At 39.3% G+C, this 23,662-nt stretch overlaps 1 protein-coding gene across 1 annotated transcript; it reads right to left on the bottom strand.

Annotated features, from left to right (window-relative positions):
* Nucleotides 1-1,002: 1,002 nt before the first annotated feature.
* On the bottom strand, nt 1,003-14,967 carry LOC131232921 (VAMP-like protein YKT61). Its single transcript, XM_058229445.1, has 6 exons — nt 14,521-14,967; nt 13,459-13,556; nt 12,507-12,611; nt 12,244-12,309; nt 9,454-9,540; nt 1,003-1,184 (listed from the first exon to the last, which is right to left on the bottom strand). Exons 1-6 carry the CDS (start codon nt 14,714-14,716, stop codon nt 1,134-1,136), a joined length of 603 nt encoding a protein of 200 aa, XP_058085428.1. The 5' UTR covers nt 14,717-14,967; the 3' UTR covers nt 1,003-1,133.
* Nucleotides 14,968-23,662: the final 8,695 nt, after the last annotated feature.

The raw sequence follows: 23,662 nt of genomic DNA, 5'->3' as shown, positions 1-23,662 counted from the left end.
CCATCCCTTTTTTATTTCATGAGCCCGACCAGAAATCAGATAATCATTCCTGGCATGTGTAGCAGAAAATTGGGCATTCTTAGGGATGGTTATGGATGGATCAACCCATGAGTCAAAAAAGTAACCGAGTAGTTCACCAATGTTCATGTACAGCAGCAGCACATCATACTGAGATGGTCCATAAATAAAAGCAAAGAAATCTAATGATCCAAATCCTCTTCGAGTGGGCCACCGGGTGACATAACACAGAAACCACACCATTCAGACAATACTCCGCTCATCAGATCTCAAGGTTTTAAAAAGTATCATCTGAAACCAGTACGCATCGCCTGATATACACTGGTATTCGCCATGGAGGAGTAGGGGTATATCAGGCCTGTATCGGCATGAAACAGCCCGATACGGGGCAATATGTAACAGTATGGATGATGAACAATACATTGTGTGACAGACCCATTTCAAACATTGGATCAGATGGCTCATGCTTCCCAGCCAACACAAATCTGTTTGCTGGGCGTTGCAACAAATGGTCATGATCACCAGACGATTTCAAAATTTACACCCAGCACAAGAGAAAATCACAGAGTCTGATCATGCACACATGAGGCGTGTTAATATCTCCTGCTTGGATTGGTTTCCCATACCTTCATGCATGCCGGTTTTTTTGGCTCCTGCATGTGAGGATAGCATTTTACAGTATAGATTTACAGTCCCTCTTTATCTCTCTTTGGTAGAAGAAATACGATGCAAATGAATTAAAATTACAAATACTTAGGTGACAAACAAGTACACATCTGGATGACTGTCTTTATGAACAAGAATATCTCAAGTGTACCATGCCATCCTTCATGCTAAAATAATAATAATAATAATAATAATAATAATAATAATAATTGATAACCTGTTTCCACTTTCATCTATTTCTTTTGTTAATTTTCAGAGCATTTCCTATCTCAGATGGGAGAATAGAAGAAAGAAAAAGGGCATACTCCTCGCAAAGTCTGAAAATTAAGGCAAGCAACACTAAAATAAATGATATAGATATTACACACACCATTCATCATCTGATTCAAAGACAGAATAGCATCTCATAAGAAGTCTCTTTCAAAGACCTTTGCTTCTCCCGAGTAAGTTTACAATATCGTACAGCACTGATTGGTTTTCTTGGCTTGCTTGTAAAACATCTGTTCAAGAAGACATCCTATCCATCAGCATGCAACCTTTTAAGTTACTTTAAGAATCAAACCATGTGTACAACTATCTATCCATACATATGGAGACCTATGCATGTGTGCATAAAAGCATCTGATGGGTAGAATGCATGTACATGAATATGCATCATGTTGTACAATGCATTGACACCACATGTATGAAAGTGTTATGTACATGCATTCTCTTGAGTGGTGCACGATTGCTACATATCAATCAATTTCAGGATTGGCAAAAAAAAAAAAAAAAGTGATTGGATACCCATCAGGACTAGGCACTTTATCCCGACCCAACTCCCACACTGCATCCTTGAGTTCCTCAATAGAAAATGGCATTTCCAGACTCTCGGCATCATCGTGGGAGAGGAAGTCGAAGTCAAGCTCATCAAAATTAGGTCTAACAAAACCCTTGGCGGAAAGTAATTTAGAATAGAAACTAATCACAACATCACAAATGGCATTCTTATCTAAAATAGAAGAACCTTTCCACCAATAAGAGGAGAAATGCAATTGACCCTCGCTTGGGCACTTGCAGTGGCATGGAAGAATTTGGTGTTTTTATCACCTTCGGCCAACCACACAGCACACAAGCATTGACACCATTTGATTTCCAACTCCTTAACCCTAGAAGCATAATTGGAAAGTAACTTAGCTCTGAGGTTGAAATCAGATTTGAATAGGGCCTCGCTTTGCTCCAAGATATCCAATGACTGAATCTTGGTCAACAACGACTCCATTTCTTTTTCTCTTAAAGCATACACCTCCTGTCTCCAAACTTTATCTTCTCCTTCAGCATCCTCAGTTTCTTGTAGAGAACAAAACCTACATTTCCGAACACGGCAAAAGAATTCCACAATTCGATAACAAGATCGTGGAAGCCTTCAACCTCAGGCCAAGCTAGCTCGAATCTGAAGGGATGAGGCCTTCAACTCTTCGACATCCAACAAAATAGGACGATGATTCGATATAGGCCTCAAAAGCCCCTGTTGATGCGAAAAAGGAACCCATTGGACCCATTCCAGAGACACTAAAAACCTATTGAGAAGTGACATAGCTAGAGAAGACTGCTCATTCGACCAGGAATATTTGATCCCCCCCCGGGAGATCGATGAGCTAATGATTAAGAACCCAATTAGATACAGCTGGTCACTTTGGATGCCTTATGCTTCTCAGACAGTAACCTAACGACGTTAAAATCCCCTCCTAAGCACCAGGGGAGGGGCCATCTGTTAGGGATTGACGATAATTCATCCCAAAAAGAAGGGCAAAGAGAAGGATAGTATGGACCATACATGACACTGTTTATTTAAACAAGATACTAACAGAGAAAAAATATACCCACTTATCTTCCAGACAGCAAAGATCAGGGTTCCAGTAGATCAGGATTCCTCCTGAACCTGATGCTCCTAAGGAATCAAGAGCCACCCACTTGACTCTTTTACGACCCCAAAATGATTCAACCAAACTCCTGGATATTGACTGGATTTTGGACTCTTGAAGGAAAATAATAATTGCCTTCGACCACTTACAGACATTTTTAATGAGGATGTGTTTACAGGGGGCATCCCAACCCACGGACTTTCCTTCTGGCCCAGCACCCGATCTTGACAACTCCCTGCATCTTCTAGGTGCAGGAAGAGAATGATGGATCTCTCTGAATTGAAGATCTCAGATCCTTCTTTCCTCCATCATCTTGAATAGAGCCATGTAGTCTTTATATCTGTTACCAAAAACTACCCTGAGAAGATGACCGACATGACAAAGCACGTCCCTAACCCATCTCTTACCTTTAACAATCTCCACCAAAATCTTCAAGTGCTCATCAGAGAGGGTAGAAAAATCATTCATGCTCGCCCAGGGGCAATCGGTGATTTCTGCTCAAGCAGCTTGGATAGGGAAGGCAACAAGGGCCTCCTCCAGTGACATGAATAACAAAACCTGAAGAAGCATGAGATATGGAACACAAAGAAGGTGGAGAAAATGGAACCAAAGCTAGCGGGCCTATCGGATCAAGACAGGTTTGCTGATGACTGCTGGCTGATCAATGAATTTTTACATATTTGTGTATTTCATTATGCATAATGCATAATGTTTGAATGATATGAACTCGTTTTGGATATAATTGCATTGCTTTTGTCCAACAACTCATAGTTGGGGCCCCTATCCAATGGAAACCTATTATGTATTGATTTTTTGTCTAATATTTGAGTCCTCTGTGCATAATCTTGTGCCTCTTAACATCCCCTGAAGTTCCATAGACAAATTCCACCATTTTCCTAATGTTTCCCCTAAAATGCAATATATTTCCTGGTACATGTGATATTATAGACGATATCAATACATGTTTCCATGTCCCAACTCTCTAATACATGTAACGATAACGATATTTTGAACATTGTCTCTAACCAATTACAAACATTGTCAAAAAGGCAAAAAATAAAAGTTTATTGTGGAAGACAAGCAGTTAGGTGGCATCCTGCCTAAACTAAAATTTCTGGGGCTTTATGCAATTACAGTTACGTGGAATTCTGCAGTTAGAAACTTTTCAAAACAAATTGGGGGCAGCCTGGTTTTCCATTTAGAAGAAGCCATAAAAAGGAAGAAATCAATTATTTTCAGCAGCAGTTGGTCTTCCTTCAAGCAATTGTGGTGGATCGTAACACGGAGGATCATAGAAGAGGCAAATTGAATGCCTCGGGAAATTTCTCAGCTAACTAATTCTTTTGTAAGTCAGGAGAAAGCCAACTCATTGTTCCCTTCTATAGTTTGGCTCAGGAAAATATCCACTGCTTGCTGAAAAAATGCGCATGCATAAAAGGTGCATCAATGTGTACTAACAGTATCAGGGCTTCAAGGTTCAACCCGAACCCGGTTGACTCAACCTGAGTTTGGGTCAGGTTTGGTCGGGCTATCAAACTCCTCAGTTGGGTTCAAGTTGGAAAACACCAGCCTAATTTGAATTTGGGTTAGGTTCGGATCAAATAGATTCGGGTCAGGTTAGATCAGGTTGGGAATAATCACGTGTATTTAGGTCAGTTTGGGATGGGTCGAGCATAGAGGACTTCAGGTTGGATTTGGTTCGGGCACCTCAGTTGGAATTCAGGTCAAGTCGGGTTGTGGGTTGGGTCCTTGATGCAGGACACGAAATTCAAATATGATGTATGAGATTTCAGGCTTAAGATCACGTTAGTTTAGAAACAATTACACAAATTCCATATCCCACATGAAAGTCCAAACCATTCAATTAAGGGGAATATATGCAGGTCCAAGCCTAAACATGTTAGGGCTGGATTTGTTAAAATTATAAACCAAACGATGCTCAAAGGTAAGTAGTAATCATCCACACATGCACAGCAATCAGTCCCTAATACAAGGGATTCACCAATTTCAATTCAAGGAACCCTAAGGAGAGAAAATGGGCAAATAAATTAGGGATAATGCAATCTAAGGTTAGGGTTTATGAAAAACTGGCATGAGATGGTAAAATAAGAAGAAAACCTGAACCAGAAGACAGTTCCCGCACACGGACAGCAACAATGGCCCAGACGCACGTGCGTGTGATCATGGCCGCACGTGTGTGGGGCCCACTATTCAAAAAAGGCCACCTTGGCCCTGGTCGGCCAGGAATGGACTCTAAAACCCCCAAATCTCAACTCGAACCGATGCACGGTTTGTGCGTAGTGCTCTGCTGAAGTTTCAGCCCTCCTACAGGGCCAAAATCTGGAATTCTTCTGTAGAGAGGAAAATTGCTGCAATAAAGAACGGATTTGAATCCTAGATGATTGTACGAGATGAGAAGTATGGATGGTAGAAGATGGAGGTGGGATAGATGTGGCTTCGCACCATGGTAGTTAGCCCTTCAAAGAAGGGAAGGCTTCACACCTAATTAGGTTTTCATAACTCGGAAAGGAGCAGGAAAATGCAACAATTTTTATTAATCTTCATTATATTAAAAGAACTACAAGGGGTGCCTATTTATAAGAAAACCCTATACCTCAAAACTCGTGCCATGTGCGCAACCTATTACTTGGCGATGAAGTAAACTAAAATAAAAACCAATTAAAGAAATCTAAAGGTTCTAAATAATATAAATAAGTAAAACCTAAAGTATCAACTTAATCCGAGTAGTGGGCTCCGATCATGAGATCCCATGATAGGCTTTTTTGATTATTGGGCTCACTCTAATAAACCAAAACTCCGTCTTCTAACTAGGAGGCCCTCCTTGAACGTCGTCATCGAGCCAGATCAATGGTGAGGCCCTCCCTCTACTTCCGTATGTGCGTAGGAGGCGGCGTGCGTGGGCGTGTGCGCGTGATGTCCCCATCAATTCTCCCTGGCTACGAAGATTTCGCCACTGGCGAAATAAAACTCCTAAACCGCTCCAGGATGTCAGGATCAAGTCTCTGAAGCTCCTTCTCAGTGAGTCACGTACTGTCTGAAACTAGGCGTGACTTTCATTTAACCAGGTACTTATAAAACCCACCGTCCGATATTGAAACTATCTGATAGTCCATGTTATCCCCTATTTCCTCTCTGAGTATGTGAAGGTTAGGTATGAGAGGTAGAGGCTGAGAAGAAAGGTCAAGAAAAGTAGTTATGGGAGGTAGAGGCTGGAAAAATGGGTTGAAACAGGTATGTATGGGACGTAGAGGCTGGGAAAATGGGTCAGGACAGGTAGGTATGGGATGTAGAGGTTGGGACAATGGGTCAGGAGGGGGCCATGGATCAAGAAAAAGGTCTGGGGAGTCAGGATGATTAGGCGAAAGGCTAGACAATGCATCAATGGTCCCTTGAAACACAACTAGATCCTCCACATTGCATGTGGAACTAATTCCCATGGAAGGTGGAAGATCTACCTCATATGCATTGAGATTATTTCGTTTTATAATTTTGAAGGGTCCAGCGCTACGCACGAATAACTTACGAATGGCCCCCGGAGGATACCGCTCGGGCCTGATGCAAACCATCACAGAGTATTCAATATTGAATTCTTTGAAACGTTTATGCTGGTCTGCAAAAAATTTGTAATGTTCATTACTAGTAATGATCTTTCGCCTGATTTCTTGATGCAATGAATGGATGTGATGTACAAAAGACTCTGTAGACTCTAATGGCCTATGGGACAATGACATAAGGATAAGATTAATAGGCTTCCTAGGCTTATAACCAGTAACGACTTCAAAAGGATTTAGACCTGTGGACCTATTGACAGAACTATTGAATGCAAACTCGGTTATGGGTAGTATGGTGTCCCATGTCTTGGTATGCTCTATATCCCTCCTAGGTGGAGACTCATCCGGTAGTTCATCTGGGAAGACATCAAGGAACTCATCCACTACCGGAATGGCCTCAGTGGGTAACTCTACATTAGCCTCTGGCGCACTCTCCAGCCACAAGGCTACACATGTTGTACCCCTCAAAATAGTGGTCTTAATGTCCCTCATGGGGTGGGTGCACGGGTGCACGCCCATAATTGATTCCTTAACCAACTCTATTCATTAGTTTATCCTGCAAGCCACCTGCCTGAGATTGGACATCTACCCCAATGGTGGGTTTGTCCTGGCGATGGTCTTTAGTCGGGTAATGCGCACATCAAGTTGTTCAAAACATTGGTCAATTTCCAAGCGCTTATCCAAAGACTCGATCTGCTGGGACAGCTTGTTTAGTGACTCTAGCAGTTGTTGCATGTTTAGTGTAGGGTGCAAACTAAAATTCAGCAATATAGTTCTCAACATATAATATTTTTTTTTTTTTTTTTTTTAAAGAAAAAATAAACAACCTAGTTTCTAAAAATGAAAAAGGAAAGTTTCTGAAAACAAATTAGGAAAGTTTCTAAAAAAGCAACCTAGTCTCTAAAAACAAAAAAAGGAAAGTTTCTAAAAACAAATTAGTTTCTAAAAACGAAATAAGGAAAGTTTTTAAAAACAAATTAGGAAAGTTTCTATATATATATATATATATATATATATAAACAACCTAGTTTCTAAAAATGAAAAAGGAAAGTTTCTGAAAATAGAAAGTTAATTAGAATCCTATAAAAGAAAAAGGAAGGTAAACTAGTTTCTAAAAACAGAAAAGGAAAGTTTCTAAACTTAGAAATAGAAAGCTAAGTTAATTTCTAAAATAATTCAAATAAGGGGATAACAGAAAATTTCAGCAACTTATGTCAGGGTTTATAGACCTCTAAATAGTCATATATAATGAGAATTGATGCATAATGGATATAAACAACTAAACCCTAAACATGTAATGCATTCCCCTATAAGAACCCTAAGCTCTGATACCAAATTTGATGCAGGACATGGAAAATTAAATATGATATGCAAAATCTCATGCTTTAGATCATTCTAATTCAAATATGATGTGCGAGATTTCAGGCTTAAGATCACGTTCAGAAAAAATTACACAAATTCCATATCCCACATGAAAGTCCAAACCATTCAATTAAGGGGAATCTATACGGGTCCAGGCCTACACATGTTAGGGCTGGATCTGTTAAAATTATAAACCAAACGATGCTCAAAGATGAGCAGTAATCATCCATACATGCACAGCAATCAGTCCCTAATCTAAGGAATTCACCAATTTCAATTCAAGGAACCCTAGGGTGAGAAAATGGGCAAATAAATTAAGGATAATGCAATCTAAGGTTAAGGTTTATGAAAAACTGGTATGAGAGAGTAAAATAAGAAGAAAACTTGAACCAGAAGACAGTTCCCGTGCGCGGACAACAACAATGGCCCATGTGCGCGTGATCACGGCCGCACGTGTGTGGGGCCCACTATTCAAAAAAGGCCACCTTGGCCCTGGTCGGCCAAGGATGGACTCCAAAACTCCCAAATCTCAACTCGAACTGATGCACGGTTTGTGCATAGTGATCTGCCAAAGTTTCAGCCCTCCTGTAGGGCTAGAATCTGGAATTCTGCTGTAGAAAGGAAAACTGCTACAATAAAGAACGGATTTAAATCGTGGATGATTGTACGAAATGAGAAGTATGGATGGTAGAAGATGAAGGCGAATTGGGATAGATGTGGCTTCGCACCACGATAGTTAGCCCTTCGAAGAAGAGAGGGTTTCGCACCCAATTAGGTTTTCATAACTCGGAAAGGAGTAGGAAAACGCAGCAATTTTTATTAATCTTCATTGAATTAAAAGAACTACAAGGGATGCCTATTTATAAGAAAACCCTATACCCCAAAACTCGCGCCATGTGCACAATCTATTACTTGGCGATGAAGTAAACTAAAATAAAAACCAATCAAAGAAATCTAAAGGTTCTAAATAATATAAATAAGCAAAACCTAAAGTGTCAACTTAATCCGACTAGTGGGCTCCGATCATGAGATCCCATGATGGGCTTTATTTGATTATTGGGCTCACTCTAATGAACCAAAACTCCGTCTTCTAACTAGGAGGCCCTCCTTGAACGTCATCATCGAGCCAGATCGATGGTGGGGCCCTCCCTCTCCTTTCGTACGTGCGTAGGGGGCAGCGTGCATGCGCGTGTGCGCATGATGTCCCCATCAATCCTCTTGAGGTTGGATTGGGCTCGGTTTGACACTCAACCCAACCCAACCTGCCCGAGTCACATCCCTATCATCTATGCAGTGTACACTCCTTAGATCACATCGTGGGTATTTGAGGACAACCAGAAGAAACTAACACATCAATGTACCCAATAGTTATGCTACAATAATACAATACAATATTGTACTAAGGTCAGTATTCGAAGTGTCGGTATCTCTATAAGTTTCGCTAACTAGGAATATAGAAACAATATCAATATCATCAATAATATCGTTGATAACCAGAAATGCAAGGAAACATGGTGAAAATGGTGGAATTTTTCAGCGAAATTTAAGGAGATGGTAAAATTACACATATTTGCATATTTAGGAACGTAAAATTTCTGATACTACCAATGTTATCAGTATCGCTACCAGTGTTATCAGTATCATTAGATAATATCAAGGATATTTTGATATTATTGGAGATAATTCAAACAGTGACTAAGATCAGTTTGTGTAATGTAAATTTGTATAAAGATTCATAGAGAATTAGAGATGCATTTGAATATATTGCTAGAACATAAAGAATACCAGATAACAATGAAAAAGGTAAAAACCTCCTCTCTCATTACAGAGGTGAATTCATCTGTGTGTGCTTAGTGTACTTCTTTAAATATACATGCATCATAGAAAAAATATGAAGATGCAAAGGTACAAGAATGCGTGCGCATAACTACCTGGGAGGCTGCACTCAGATCAGAGCTCTTCTCGACTAAGCTATCCAACTTCTCGCCACGTGCAAGCACACTATCAATAGTCTTATGCTGCACCATTTTCAGGAGACAAAATCAGAAAACAACATACTATCAGGGTCTTGCGTTGCATTAGTTTCAAAAAAAAAAAACACACAAATGATGGGGAAAAAAATCAGATGTGCAACCAATTACCCTCCAGAATTAGCAAAGTATCAGATGACAATTAACCACTTGCTCTAGAAGTTCGAACTGATAAAGTATGGCGAATTAATCCATTTATCTCATAGCCTAGGTCCCAAATCCAAGGGTTAGGTCCTCAGCCGAACCCTCCTCGTGGGCCCCAAATCCATGGGTTTTATGGGCCACCCACCCCGAGTGTGCCCTTGCATCCCGCAGGCCACCCCACTCGAGCCCGGTGTGAAAATGACCCCGCATTACCTCCAAAGTGGGAATTTAGATAAACCATCATCATGTTCTTGTTCTTCCTCTTTTAAGTTCATGAGTTCATCCAATGCATGCTCTCAGATGCGTACTGTCAGTTCTTTGACAAACAAATGGCAAGTGACAATGTTGCGCACACGCATGCATGCATGTAGATATATTGAAAGATGATGCAATTTATTAGGCAAAGGCAAAAAAATCTCATATATAATCTGATATGTAAATGGACTGAATTGATCAGAGATTTAATGACAATCTTGTCAAAAAGTATCATGCTTAGCATGTTCCAACAGCTTCACAAATTCACAATTCCTACACAATTTGGGACCCCACCAGCCAATCATGAGACTCCGCCTTGTATCTAAAGTTAAAACTATAAAATTAGGTAAGAGTTTACAATTCAAGGAAGATAGATAAAATTAAATCATGTCTGCATGGATCCGACTCATGCTCAACACAAAATTGTTAAAATGGAGGGTCTGTAATACATGGGAGTGGAATAACAAGAATCAGGATGTTAACTTGGGGATCATAAAAACTGATTCTGACATGTATAGTGAAATAGTTCAGCAAAGGCAATACAACTAAGACAAGTAATGCTCACATGAGATCCAATTGAGTCATTTAATGCAATGGCTATCAATTTAAGTTCTTTCTACAAGTTAGATGGATGCCATGCATGACCTCTCCCAATTAGCTCAGAAACAGGGCAGAATGTTCCCGTTATTTAGCTTGCTTATAACCTAACAAAATTCATGAGAAATTAACCTCGCTCAACAAATATGGTATGATCATGTTTACAACAAGTCAAGTGCATCGCTCTACCAGCCAGACTAGTTATTGGTTTCACAGCTTTATCTCAGGCTCTCAGCTAGTCACTACATAACACTGACTAATATTTCAAGTAGTACATCGGAAGGCATACTTCAAATATAGTACAATGAAAGGCGCTCTTATGAACAAGTCTTAAGGTTTCATGTTTGAAACCAGCTTACCTATGGCATAGAAATGTTGCAGTATTGCTAAAAGAATGCATTATTTGAAGTCATGGGAAAGGGATGGATTTATCTTACATCCAGGTCATCCGTCCAGCGTACTTGGAAGCTGAACGCTGGATCCTCTTTTTAAATATATATATATTGTGATATAATATATAAGAATATTATATTATGATGCAACCAATATGAGATTGCACATGTAGCATAGAAGTAACTAAAATTAAACCATTCAAATTGTTAGCATAATTTAGGTGAAGCATACACCAAAAATTATACTGATTTGATTATATAAATAGCTGATTGGTGGACATTTAATCCACAGTTAAATGAAAACAACCGATGGCCTGCAATTACCACAAAATCTGTCCACTAATCAGAGGTTACGATTGCTTAGACAATATAAGTTTTGAACAACGACCCATTAGCAATGATTTTTTTTCTTTTTTTCTTTTTTCCAATTTGGACAGTTAAAATTGAATAGCATACACCACATCTACAAGTTGCAAATGCAAGAATATCAAACATCACACTTTGCCAAAGTATCAAATAACTCCCCTTCTACAATTGTTTTTCCACCCCTCCTAGGTCTTGAAAACTGCTTCCCCTCTCCACATGCGTTGGTATGCCACTTTTCTAGTTCTTATACAATTATAGCTTCAAACTAGTATAAAAAGTTAACATCCTCTACATTCTTAAACTAACACAAATGTGCATCAAAGAGCATCTAGTAGCCTGTTTAAACTTCAGAATTAATGGAACACAAAAGAGCCATATCACAGCCAATAAATATAATCATGTCACTACTAAGGGTCATTTGGCTCTGAATCTTAAAAGAGGTCACGAATCTGTTTTCCAGGAAACAAATTCCAGTAAAAGGGAATCTATCTATGATGCTTGGTATTGAAAAATCTATTCTCAGGGATCCAGTTTTGTGGTTGGATACTAGGTAAGAGATATTAGGAGATAAGAGGCCTTTTTATCCTTAGGAAAATTATGATTGTTGATTGGGAATCCATTTCCCAAAAATTTGCAACCCACTTAAAGATGGGAATCATAGAACGGGCAAACTTTGGGAATTGGATTCACATGGGAATTCATTTCCCACCCTCCCCCAAGACCCATGCAAAGATTCTGCCCGTCATCAACGGGACCCATTTCTCAGGGGCTGGATTCCCAAGAGCCAAACAATCGCTTATAAGAATAACCAGGTATAGAATTTTCTATACTAGAAAATATATACACAAAGACATAAAGAAGCTATGCATAGATAACAAGAATAACATACACCAGAGACTAAAAGTAAAGGATATGCAGTGCACGATTCAACACTTACAAGGATAATTTTGGTTTCATCCAAATCCCTCTGAATTTTCAGCAACTTATCAGCCTCTGCAGGATCCTGAATAAAAGAGAAAAGAAACAAGGCATGGTTGGCTTGTCAATCTTTCTTGCAATGAAGTAAACTCACATTCAGGGGAGGTTAACCATATTAAGTTAGAATGACACTTTAAGATAAAATGAGGACTTGAACTTAACCAGTATTCCAACCTACACTTCTAGCAAATACAATCAGAAAAGTGGAAATATGGAAAATACCTGAAATTTTGTTAGAGCATCATTCAGATAGGGCCATGGTTGAGTTGAATCTGTCTGAACTGTTCTCCAAGAATCCCCAAAGTTCTTCTGATATTCATCTAGTACCTTCCAAAACATTTTAAATCAGATCAGCTGTTTTTTCTTCTTTTTTTCTCTTTTTTTTTGTTCTTTTCTCTTTTTGTGGGGAAGGGGGAGCAAATAGTGGGAAATGCATTGAAAAGAAGAAAGATACAAAATACAATGCTGAGATAAAAAGCCCCCAAACATTGGACGCTGGACAACGAAATGTTTAACCAAGATGCAAGGAAGAAGCGAAGAAACTATTCCCTATCTGAATTGTTGATCAGCATTCAGAATCATTTAGCTAATAATGTTCTACAGAGGTATCAGCATGATACAACTCAATAATCAAGAAAATAAAAAGATGAATAAACTCTAATTTGGATTTTCAATATCCACGAGAGGCAGATTTTGTTGCTGAAAGGTTTAAAACACATGGAGTTTATAGCACTGCTTTAAAGAATTGGACTATCTACAGTTTTTCCTTTTTCATGTGGTCTTTCCCACAACCATTAACTACAGCCTTCCAGCTTCTGACCAAATCTGAGATAGACATTCGTTTAAAATCAATTGATTTTTGGCCCCACTCGATGAGGGAGATCTTCATTTTCTCAACCATCTAATGGGTGAGGAAAGCTTGACTCTAAAAGATCCTGTCTTTCTTTCTTTCTTTCTTTCTTTTTTTCTTTCTTTTTTTATTCCATATAGCCCATAAAATGGCATGAAGAAGCATACTCCACAAGATTTCTCACTAATATAAAACATGTGTCCTCTGGCAAAGTAAATAAAATGCACATTTGCTATCTAGATTTTGCAGCTTTCCAGGCCACCAATGTTACTGCTGCATATTCATATCATCTGAAAAATGAGTAAAAAATTAATGCTGGGTTACCTTGTTGAGGAGAGAGAATGCACTTCGCACAGGATAATGGTCATCCATAAAGGCCAAAGCACATAGCCCATTTCTGTTGTAAGAATGCACCTTGTATTCTGAAAACAGATTGAACAAACAGCTTTACAGAAGATTTCTTTCTTGAATTTCTCAGTAAAAAGAACCAATAAAGAGAAAGGGAACCACTATTTACGTCCACCCTGATTTATAGCGGCACCCACCTTTTCTGTTTTTAGTAATAGAATGGTATAGAGTCAATATGTTGTATTACAAGGGTGTCATTAACTGTTATCAATTGGGGTAGGTAGAGATATTCAAGACAAAATTGACCCGACTGCATTAATAAAATAAAATAAAATAAAAAGTGATCAAGGATCATGCATTGAGCATACGAGGCTAAATAGCCAACCAGTTTTACTCGCATCTAGATCAATACCAATTGTCATCACTCATGTCACGTTTTGATGAATCATAATAAAATCTCAGTCCAAATTACACAACATCACTCAATGGAGTTTTGACACATATTTGGGGTATAGATAAAATCAACATAATTCTGCCAGAAATCATGAAAAGACATTGTTTGGGGGCTACCTATAAAACAATTTCTACTGCAATTTACTGTGCCGAATTGTGTCAGATTCACTTCCCCACCAAACGCTCTCCAAAGAGTAAAACTTAGGGGGGGGAAAAAAAAAAAAAAAGAAGCTAATATAATGAATGTCTGCCCAATACTCTGATACCTAAATAAATCAAATTTTCGGAATCCACGAAGCTTAATAGAGTCAATCGAAATTTCCATGTCATTGAATGTCGGGTCACGGAAACATAAGAACACAAACCATAAAATAAAAAAATTAAAAAAATTAAAAATTAAAAATTTAAATAAATAAATAAAATTCAACAAGAAACCAATCACAGCTGCCCGAATTCAAATTCCGCCATTTCTTCAAATTAAATCAAAGGATTCCAAAGAAGAGAAAATCCTAAGTAAATAAATAATAAAAATAAACACGAGGATGAAACACCCCTAAAAGGGAGGATGAGGGACAGTGAAATGACCTTCATTCTGGACAGATTGGCGTTGCCCGGGCGGTGTCCTTTTGGCCACAGTGCGGCCAACGAAGAGGATGAATTCCTTGGCTCCGGTGCGCTGGAAATAACCGAACTGGCTCACGTCCGACGCGTTGGCTAAAACGATCGGATCCGACCCCGATGATTCGATGCATTTCAGAACTAGGAGAGCCGTGATCTTCATCCCTTTCTGAAATTCCCTTCTCGATAGATCGGTCGGTGAATCGACGGACGCTGGAGAGAGAGAGAAGAAGTGGGAATAGAATCGAAAAATGAAAGGCCTTTCGACAGAGACTAAAGGAATGGGAAGAACCGAAGAATAAGGGCGTGTCTTGATGGCTGGATTCAACCGTAATGTGATGTTACGTTACGTAAGTCGGCAATGATTATCACGAGTAATGCTCACCAGCGCACCTACGACACCTTTGTAAACATGTCATCGGCCCAAAATCGGAACTGTCCATGTGATTCGACACCTTATGAAATCCCTGCTGCCCAACTTTCAACTTGATCCAAAATTTTTGTGACCTTATCAAAGAAAGAGTCAATTCAATGGAGGGAAGTGTTTCTTTTCATCATGACCTGCTAAAGTATTCGATCACGGTAACAGTTTGGTTCGGGGGTTTTATAGAATTCTGAATCACGTGGACCGTTCAGATTTTAGATTTATATCACATGAGATGAGCTCCCAGAAAGTTTTCACCACTTCTCGTGAAAACTAGCGTGCAGGTAAGCATTTCACTGCTTATCACTGCCACGGTGCTCCAAAGTCAAGAGTAAGTGCAGATTGCGTGCTGAGTTACTAAACTATGTTGGGTCCATCATAATTTATATATTATATCCACCCGGTTATTCCATTTTACTGGATAAATTTAGGGCTTGATTGAAAAAATGAAGCATTTCCAAATCTTAAATAGACCACATCACAAGAAACAATGTGAAGGGAACCTTTATTGTTGAAAATTTCTAGGGGCCACGGAAGTTTTGGATAAGCTGATATTTGTGTTTTCACTTCATTCATGTCTTTTTTTTTATCTTATGAACAGACGATATGATAAATTAATATTACTGGTGGGGGAAATTTGACAAATCCATGAGTCGGCTTATGGAATGGACCAACTCTACTTGGCTAGCGCAGGCCCTTTGGAACCTGAGCCTAATAAGGCATCTACGTCGAGAAACAGGCTGACCTTTAAGGAGGTCGATGCAACTGTAAGGGTATTCTCAGAACACGACTACAAGCCCATTCGAATGAGCCGTGTTCCAACATAATAGGTCGATTACAGATTGATCATAGAACAACCATAAGTCGGATAAAGCCTGACCATAGATTAACCCCAGATCGCCTACTACTCGGTTATAGCTCAGTCATAGCTCAGCCATTGGACAACCGTAGACCGGCCATCGTTCGGTTATAGGTCGGTGATGTCCCATAACAAGGTCAATGACTATTAGCGCCCAGTTGAAGGGAACGCAGACCCATCGACCCAACTATTGGTCGAAGATGGTGAATGCTGATCTGTCAAGAAGGTCCAAGTCGCTTATTCCCAAGCCATCACCCGCTTATGGGATCCGACCTAAATCTAAGTTATAGATTTGAGGAATCTCCTATAATCCCAAAGATCTCTCCCCAAATCTTCAGGGGATAAGATCAGATCCCAATAACATCGAAATTCGATATCCCAGATCCGGACGGATCTCCAAAATATTAGGATCTAATCCTCATACGATTGGACTCTCTACCCTATATATAGAGGTATCCCCAACCTTCAAAGGTACACACATTCTAACCCTAGCATTCGACTGGTGTCTCTTTTCTAAAAACCCTACCCTACAAAAAAAAAAAAAAAAAAAAACCTCATTCCTGACTTAAGCATCAGAGAGTCCCCTGCACTAGCTAGGGTCTCCTTTGTTTCTCTTTTACACCTGTGCAGGTACCAGAGAGTAAACTACGGGGGGTCTGGCCTTGCATATTTCTATCTTGCCTTTAACATGCCTTCGTTTTGCTTTAAATTCTTCTTGCAATTATATGTTTTACCATCAATTATTCGCCCTTTAAAATTATAGTACAATGTTATGTAAATGTTATCTTTTCTAGCTCTTAGGTTTGTCAAATTTTGTAGTGCTAAAACCTCTTGGAATCTGTATCTTCTTTAGTGGTTATTGCAAGATCAACTTCATGTCATCCTTGCCAATCTTGTCTACATTCAAGTACAAGATCAAGAAGTTCAAGTACAACATCAAGAAGTTCACTTTCAAGAATAAGAAGTTCAGTACACGATCAAAAGGTTCAAGAACAAGAAGTTCAAGTAATAAATCAAGTCTTCAAGCTTCAACTACTTCAAGAAAATGATATGTGATGAATCAATCTCATAAGTAAGGTTTGTTTGACCCTAGATTGACCTTAGAATAGGTCATATAATTTACACTTATATCATAAGTCATTTGATAATTTTATAGTCATTTTTCGACCAGTCCTAGTCATGGTTCGACTAGTCTAGACACTGCCTCGACCAGTCCAAGAATTATTGTGAATTTTCAGAATTTTCTGTTGGACCCTCGACCAATCCTGGAGACTGCTCGACTAGTCGAGTGAATAGTGCTCGACTAGTCGAGCAAGCTCGACTCAAAGTCCAGCAACATTTCTGCGTCTCACTCGACCAGTCAAGTACAGTGCTCGATCATTCGAGCAGGCCACTCGACCAGTCGAACAAGCCACTTGACCAGTCGAGTAGCAATCTTATCTTATCATGCTAGAAATTTTGAAATGTTGTTGATTCTTCGACTAGTCAAGCTGACCACTAGGCCAGTTGAGTGAACGGTATTTTTGCCTATAAATTTAAGACGATTTTCAGAGTTTTTAAATTCATTCAAAGATATATTCAAGTCACAACTCTGAAAAACTTGTCTCCACATTTGAGAAGCTAATTGGTTAGTATTTAAGATTTTTTTAATAGCTTTTTGGCATTTGATTTCAATTCTATTTCTTTTGAAAAGGGAATATTGATTTTACCCTTTTTGAGATCAAAATCAAATCAAGCTAACTCAGATTGATTTAATCTAAAAATCATTTAGACCTAAGAACCCTTTCATATGTGAGATTGGACATTAAACATTTACATCGAATTGGTTCTACTGGACTTCATTAAAAGAAGAATCATTAGATAAGTACATTTCAATTTTCTGTATTTGGTTTGTAAGATTGTAACATCCCGTCTATTCCGTACCATTTTCTATGCATATGTGCACGATGATCGATGCCCTTAGATAGACTTGGATTGACCATTCATAGCGCACACCCAACTGACCGGGACCTCAAGACCTCGAAACCTATCTCATATCGACCGTCCCGTCGCCGCGATCGTGGAGGTACAACCCGTGTGTCTATACGATACTCCATTTGTGAGATATGCCATGAAGAATAATTAGTGTATCATGTGCGCAAGGCGCCATGTACTCCACTCCACACATGTGCACAACACATGTCATACACACATACACATGCCACACATGGGTGAGAGAATCTCTACCCATGTGTGTGATGTCACACACTCATACCTCTCATCTCTCATGTACACCTCAAGTCAACTCTCCTCCATGCCACACCTCATGTATGACATCATCACACCATGCCATCTCATGTCTCTTTAACCCACCATTAATTACGAATCATAAATTAATTATCATAATCCTCGCCTAAGCTAATATTAATCACATTAGCCTAACTTAACCAAAAGTTTATCCATTTCTCTATAAATAAACCTCTATCCCTTAGCATTTTACCATTTTTTTTCTACACATGAGAGAGAGAGATGAGTGATCTTGGTGGGCCATCAACTCCATCAATCCCTTCCCTTCCATCCATCTCAACCATCAATTCCATCCTTTCCATCCATATCAACCATCCATCTAATTCATCAAGGTGAGTACACCCCCTACACTCTTATGGTTTGTTTTCTTTCTTGATTATTCGGATGATTAATTATGGTGATGATGTGATGATAATGATAATGATGATGTAGGACTCATTGATGGTAGGGCCCATTATGATATATGGTTATACACATATAGATGATGGGATGAAACAAATATTAACTTGATCTAAAGCTTGTGTGGGACCCACTAGCCATGGGCCCACTGTGATGAAAACTAATCATCATACAGGGGTATATGGTCACAAGGATGTGGATGAAGAGAAAACATAAATATCAGCTTGGTCAGCAAAACATGGCCCCATTATGATCTTTATAGTCATCCAACCATTCAAGCATAGCCCATTGGGCTGACCAAACTCTCACACACACCCACCCACGCACATGTGTACAAAACAATTAAAAAAAAAAAAAGAAGTGTCGGACGCTGATTGCTGCCAGCGTCCAGGGGACGTTGCAGCAACAACGTCTCTTTTGCGTGAGACCAAGAGAGGGCAGGGCTGTGGGCCCACAACAGGCCCCACCCTTAATGTATGTATCTGATCCACACCGCCCATCCTATCTTCTACGTCATTTTATGCATTGAGCCGAAAAATGAAGCCAATCCAAATCTCTAGTAGGCCACACCATCAAAAAATATATTTTAATAGTGATAAACTTTTAGGGCCCGCCGTACACCAAAATATACTGAATATTGGACTCGTTTGATCTGTCACGAGTTAGGAAATGCAACAGACAAGTTGGATTGTCTTTATGTGGGCCCCACCTATGAAAAACCAAAACAAAACAAAAAATTTTTTTAAAAAAATACATATATGCAAGGGGCGTCAGCCCCTTGTTGCTAACGTACGAGCGTCCAGGGACGCTGCAACGGCTGCTGCTTGTTGGAACGAGCAGGGACAGTGGGTCCCACCACTGGTCCCACCATGATGCATGTCGAGCATTTACACCGTGCATTCGATGGGTCCACTTGAAAAAGTGGGATACCTCAAAATTCAGCCGTATACGAAACTCAGGTGGCCCACACCATCAAAAAATAAAAATAAAAATAAATTTATGAAGCTAAATAAATCAGCAATTTTCATGGGCCTGATCATGTGGTATATGTTATATCTAAACCATCCATCCATTTGGTGAGCTTGTCTTAAGGTTTGAGAAGAAAAATAAGATAGATCTAACTATCAAGTGGGCCACACTACAAAAGCAGCAAGGATTAAACATCTACCATTGGAACCCTTTTTGGGTTAGAAGTTTTGGACCAATATGAAATTTGTATTTCCCCTTAATTCAGGTCTTTGTGACCTTATGAACAGATTGAATGGAAAATAAACGTTATGGTGGGCCCTATGAATGGTTTAACGGTGAAATCATTATCCTCACTGCTAATTGAGGTGAGGTCCAAATAATCTTTGGTTATGATTCATTTTTGGATAATTTTCTAAAATGATCTCTAAAAATAGATGAATGGAGTAGGTATAATAAACACATCACTTTAGGACCCATGTAACTTTGATCTCTTGAGCCATTCGTACAACTCGAAGCTCAAGCATGTAAAATCACTTGTTAGGTCCACCTGAAATTTGGATGTATCTAAAACTTGGTCTGACCCCTCAACCAGGTAGGACACACATAATGGATGGGCTAGATTTATGAACTACATCTTTGTGGGCCCAACAAATGATTATGAATATTCAATGGAGGGTAACCCTCTCAACTTGTGTGTGGTATGGCCTACTTTGATGCAGGTGTTATGCCACTTAATTCACCATGGCTATGACATGATATATATATATATATATTTAAGATCCTCACCGTTTATCTATTTTATCAACCCCTTTGACGGTATGTTACTAAGACTCAGGCCCATCCAATGATTTGATAGCCGTACATTATGAAATAATGTAAATTGAACTCTCATCACTAAAAATTTATTATGGGCCATCCTGATGATGTATTAGATATTCAACCCATTTAGCTCACGTACCGGGTTCCCTTTAGGGCATTGTCCCAAAGATTAGTCAATCCAACCTGAATTGGTGGTTCATACACAACTCAACTTCATGAAAATCCCCATGGACTCCACTGCATAGGACCCATTGTGAATTCCATTTATGTGTGGGCCCAAGAATGTTAAGGCCCATTTTGAGTGAATGTCATGTGGGCCCATCAGTGGTAGCTTTATTTGGACCAACCATTGGGCCTATTCGACAAGAGTTTGTAATCTCCATGTGTTGAACGCATGACGAACTGGTATTGTAATTTTTAAAGTAATGATGATTAATCCCTTAAATAGGCTGAGTGTGGACAACCCTTGACACTAGACACTAGACACTTTGGTTAGAGTATGGCCCTAAGTAATAGGATCATGTGACTTGTGTTTAAACCCTTAAACATGTTTAATTATAATGAATATGTAAACTTTAGTGGCGTGAGGATGTGATATACGTACTTGGCCCCTTAATCATGAGGGCATGTGCATATGTAGGGTCACCTAATCATATGCAATTGTGGAATATATATAGTCATCTAACTGTATGATTGTGAAATGCACACAAGGCCAACCAATTACATGAAGTCAGGTGGTATTGGTGACCACCCAATGATATGACCACGTGCTTATGGGCATAGCCATAGTCACCTAAACCATGAACAACTGGGTTGTATGTGCAGATTTTCTTAGTCATGAGACTTATGATATAGGTTGAATTCCGCAATTTGATAATGGAGTGCCCCTCAATTCGGTGTCATGCGATATAAATACAACCCTTATATTATGCTTATAGGTGAGGCAAATGCGGGGACTATTAAACTATATCTGATGTAATGAAAGCTAGTTCCTAGTCTCTTGATTATGTGACACTGATCTGAGTCATTCTCCGTATGAAGTATAGGGTGATCATAGTTTAAGAGTTAGGTGTAATGTAGTGTGACCAGGTATGGTGGGTATGCTTGTGATTGTACCTTGAATGCTCTAAGACGCGGTTACTAGACCATGATACTAATTGTATGTCCACTCAACCAAGTGAAACTATGGCATCGACAACCTGACCATGTGGGAGCTTAATAAAGTGGTTGCCCATAGATGTATAAGTTGTAATATAGTAAAAATAAGTAACCATGTGACCTTAAATCCTTTATTATGGCAAGTAGAGTGACATTTGTGGCCACTCAACCATATGGACTTCTAATAATGAAGTGACCATGAGACCATGTGGGCATATGAGAATTGTATGATTACTTAGACTCATGAACTTGCTGATGATGTAACCTCTTGGGTATGTGAATTTAGGATGTGTGCTAGATTGATTATAGATCCTACCTTAATGTAAGTATTGCATATTTCACCATCTATCCATTAGGCTAGTTAATTCTAAAACATGATTCCAAAGTGACCTAGAATTAATTCCTAAATAAGTCAGACAATATGAACGTATAACTTTCAAACACTTGTTAAACCACTCAATGTACGTATTTTATCTACACTGTTCAATTGTTTTGCCAACCAAATAGATTGATGATGGAGCCCGCTAACGTGTGCCTTGTGCATCTGAACTGTTCTTCCTTATACTACCTTAATGTATGTGAGTTACCATACTATTTACTTGTTAGGAACCACCGTAATGTTTTGCGTGTGGACCATCTGCTTGCAGTGCCACTTGGAAGTAGGACCCACTACGTTGTATGAGACAAACCCGCATTATCCAACTGTGACTAACTCTTATGTGTATATTATGTACCCAAGTCATTCAATTTAGAGCTCACTGTATCTTATAAGGTTTACCTGTGCCGTTCAATCTATTGTAGAACTACTATGATAATTATTTGCAAATCCAACCCACTAACAACCCACTTGAAGGTGAAGCCCACTACATTATATGAGTTTCGCCAGCACCATCCATCCTATGGCTCATTTACTATATGTTATAATCATGTCTTTCATCTTATAACCACTTGGTGCATGTACTTTGTGTCATCACCACTCATTAACCATAAGACCCAGTTAGGGTATAACTATGTGGTCCCAATAGAAAAAAATCATATCGGGCCAAAGCCACTAATGGAATATCTATCTTGCGAAGGATATGGTGTAACTCTTATTACAATTAATGCTCATGATTATGATAGTTATGGATGATATTAGTGATGTCATTGATTATGGGTAATAGAAGTATGTGATTTAATATCTTGATTAATGTTGTTCCATTTCCTAGCATACTAAATTCATTTACTTGACCATGTTGATGGTGGTATGTGCAAGTGTACTTCAATACATTTGTTCATGTGTAAGATATGACCTCTTCAGTTTAGTCACATGACTATGGATTGATATAGTGGATAGTGGCATATGATGATTATATGTCATTTTTGCCTTAAAGGTTAAGCAGACCCTAAACTCATGACATTATATGAATACCACATGCACTTGAACGTATGCCTTATCATAATTGCTTGAATTCATGCATAGTCATGGCATACATGATGATCGAAATACCACAGTCATACTGTATAACATGAGTTGGATCTTGATAATGAAATGTGCATCTATGATAATGATTTGGGTTATCCATGAAAATGAACGGGACACCGGAAGTGTGGAAATAGTAGGGGATGATGTGCCCCTTGGGTTGAAAGTCCTTAAACCCCTATGCTAGCTAGGGTTGCCTCACCGTCGGGCCGAGTGGATACATGGGCCATGGATTTGACTCCCACTGACGAGGTCGGGTTGAGAAGAGGTGGGTCCAACCTACTTAAGGGCTGAGGTGCAAACAAGGACCGGTGTGACTCGCCGGCGAGGAGAAGCGTGAATGAAGTCCGCTACTGGCATGCCGGGTGGAAGTCCACCGCAGAGCGGTTATGTGAGGTCAATTACTGGTGTCTGGTGCATAGGTGTCAACCACGATGTTTCCCATGATATACAGTTGGTGGAAGTCCACCACAGGGCGGGTATGCGAGGTCGATTACTAGTATCTGGTGCATGGGTGTCGACCATAGTGCTTCCCGAGATATACAATTATGATATGGTATGACAATATGATGATGATGTGATTTCGGATGCGTGTAATACGATTATGGCTATTGTGAGACTCGTATCCTAGCCCATACCGTTCCATAGGCTTCCACGGTCCTCCCAATCAAATTTCGGTGACCTGCGACGTGTAGATAGTATTTGTGCGTGACCTTGAGTGTCATCCTGTAAT

The sequence above is a fragment of the Magnolia sinica genome, chromosome 18, assembly GCF_029962835.1.
Source record: "Magnolia sinica isolate HGM2019 chromosome 18, MsV1, whole genome shotgun sequence".
Lineage (NCBI taxonomy): Eukaryota > Viridiplantae > Streptophyta > Magnoliopsida > Magnoliales > Magnoliaceae > Magnolia > Magnolia sinica.
The sequence above is the reverse complement of the archived record's forward strand: the minus strand, read 5'-3'. Positions and strand labels throughout refer to the sequence as shown.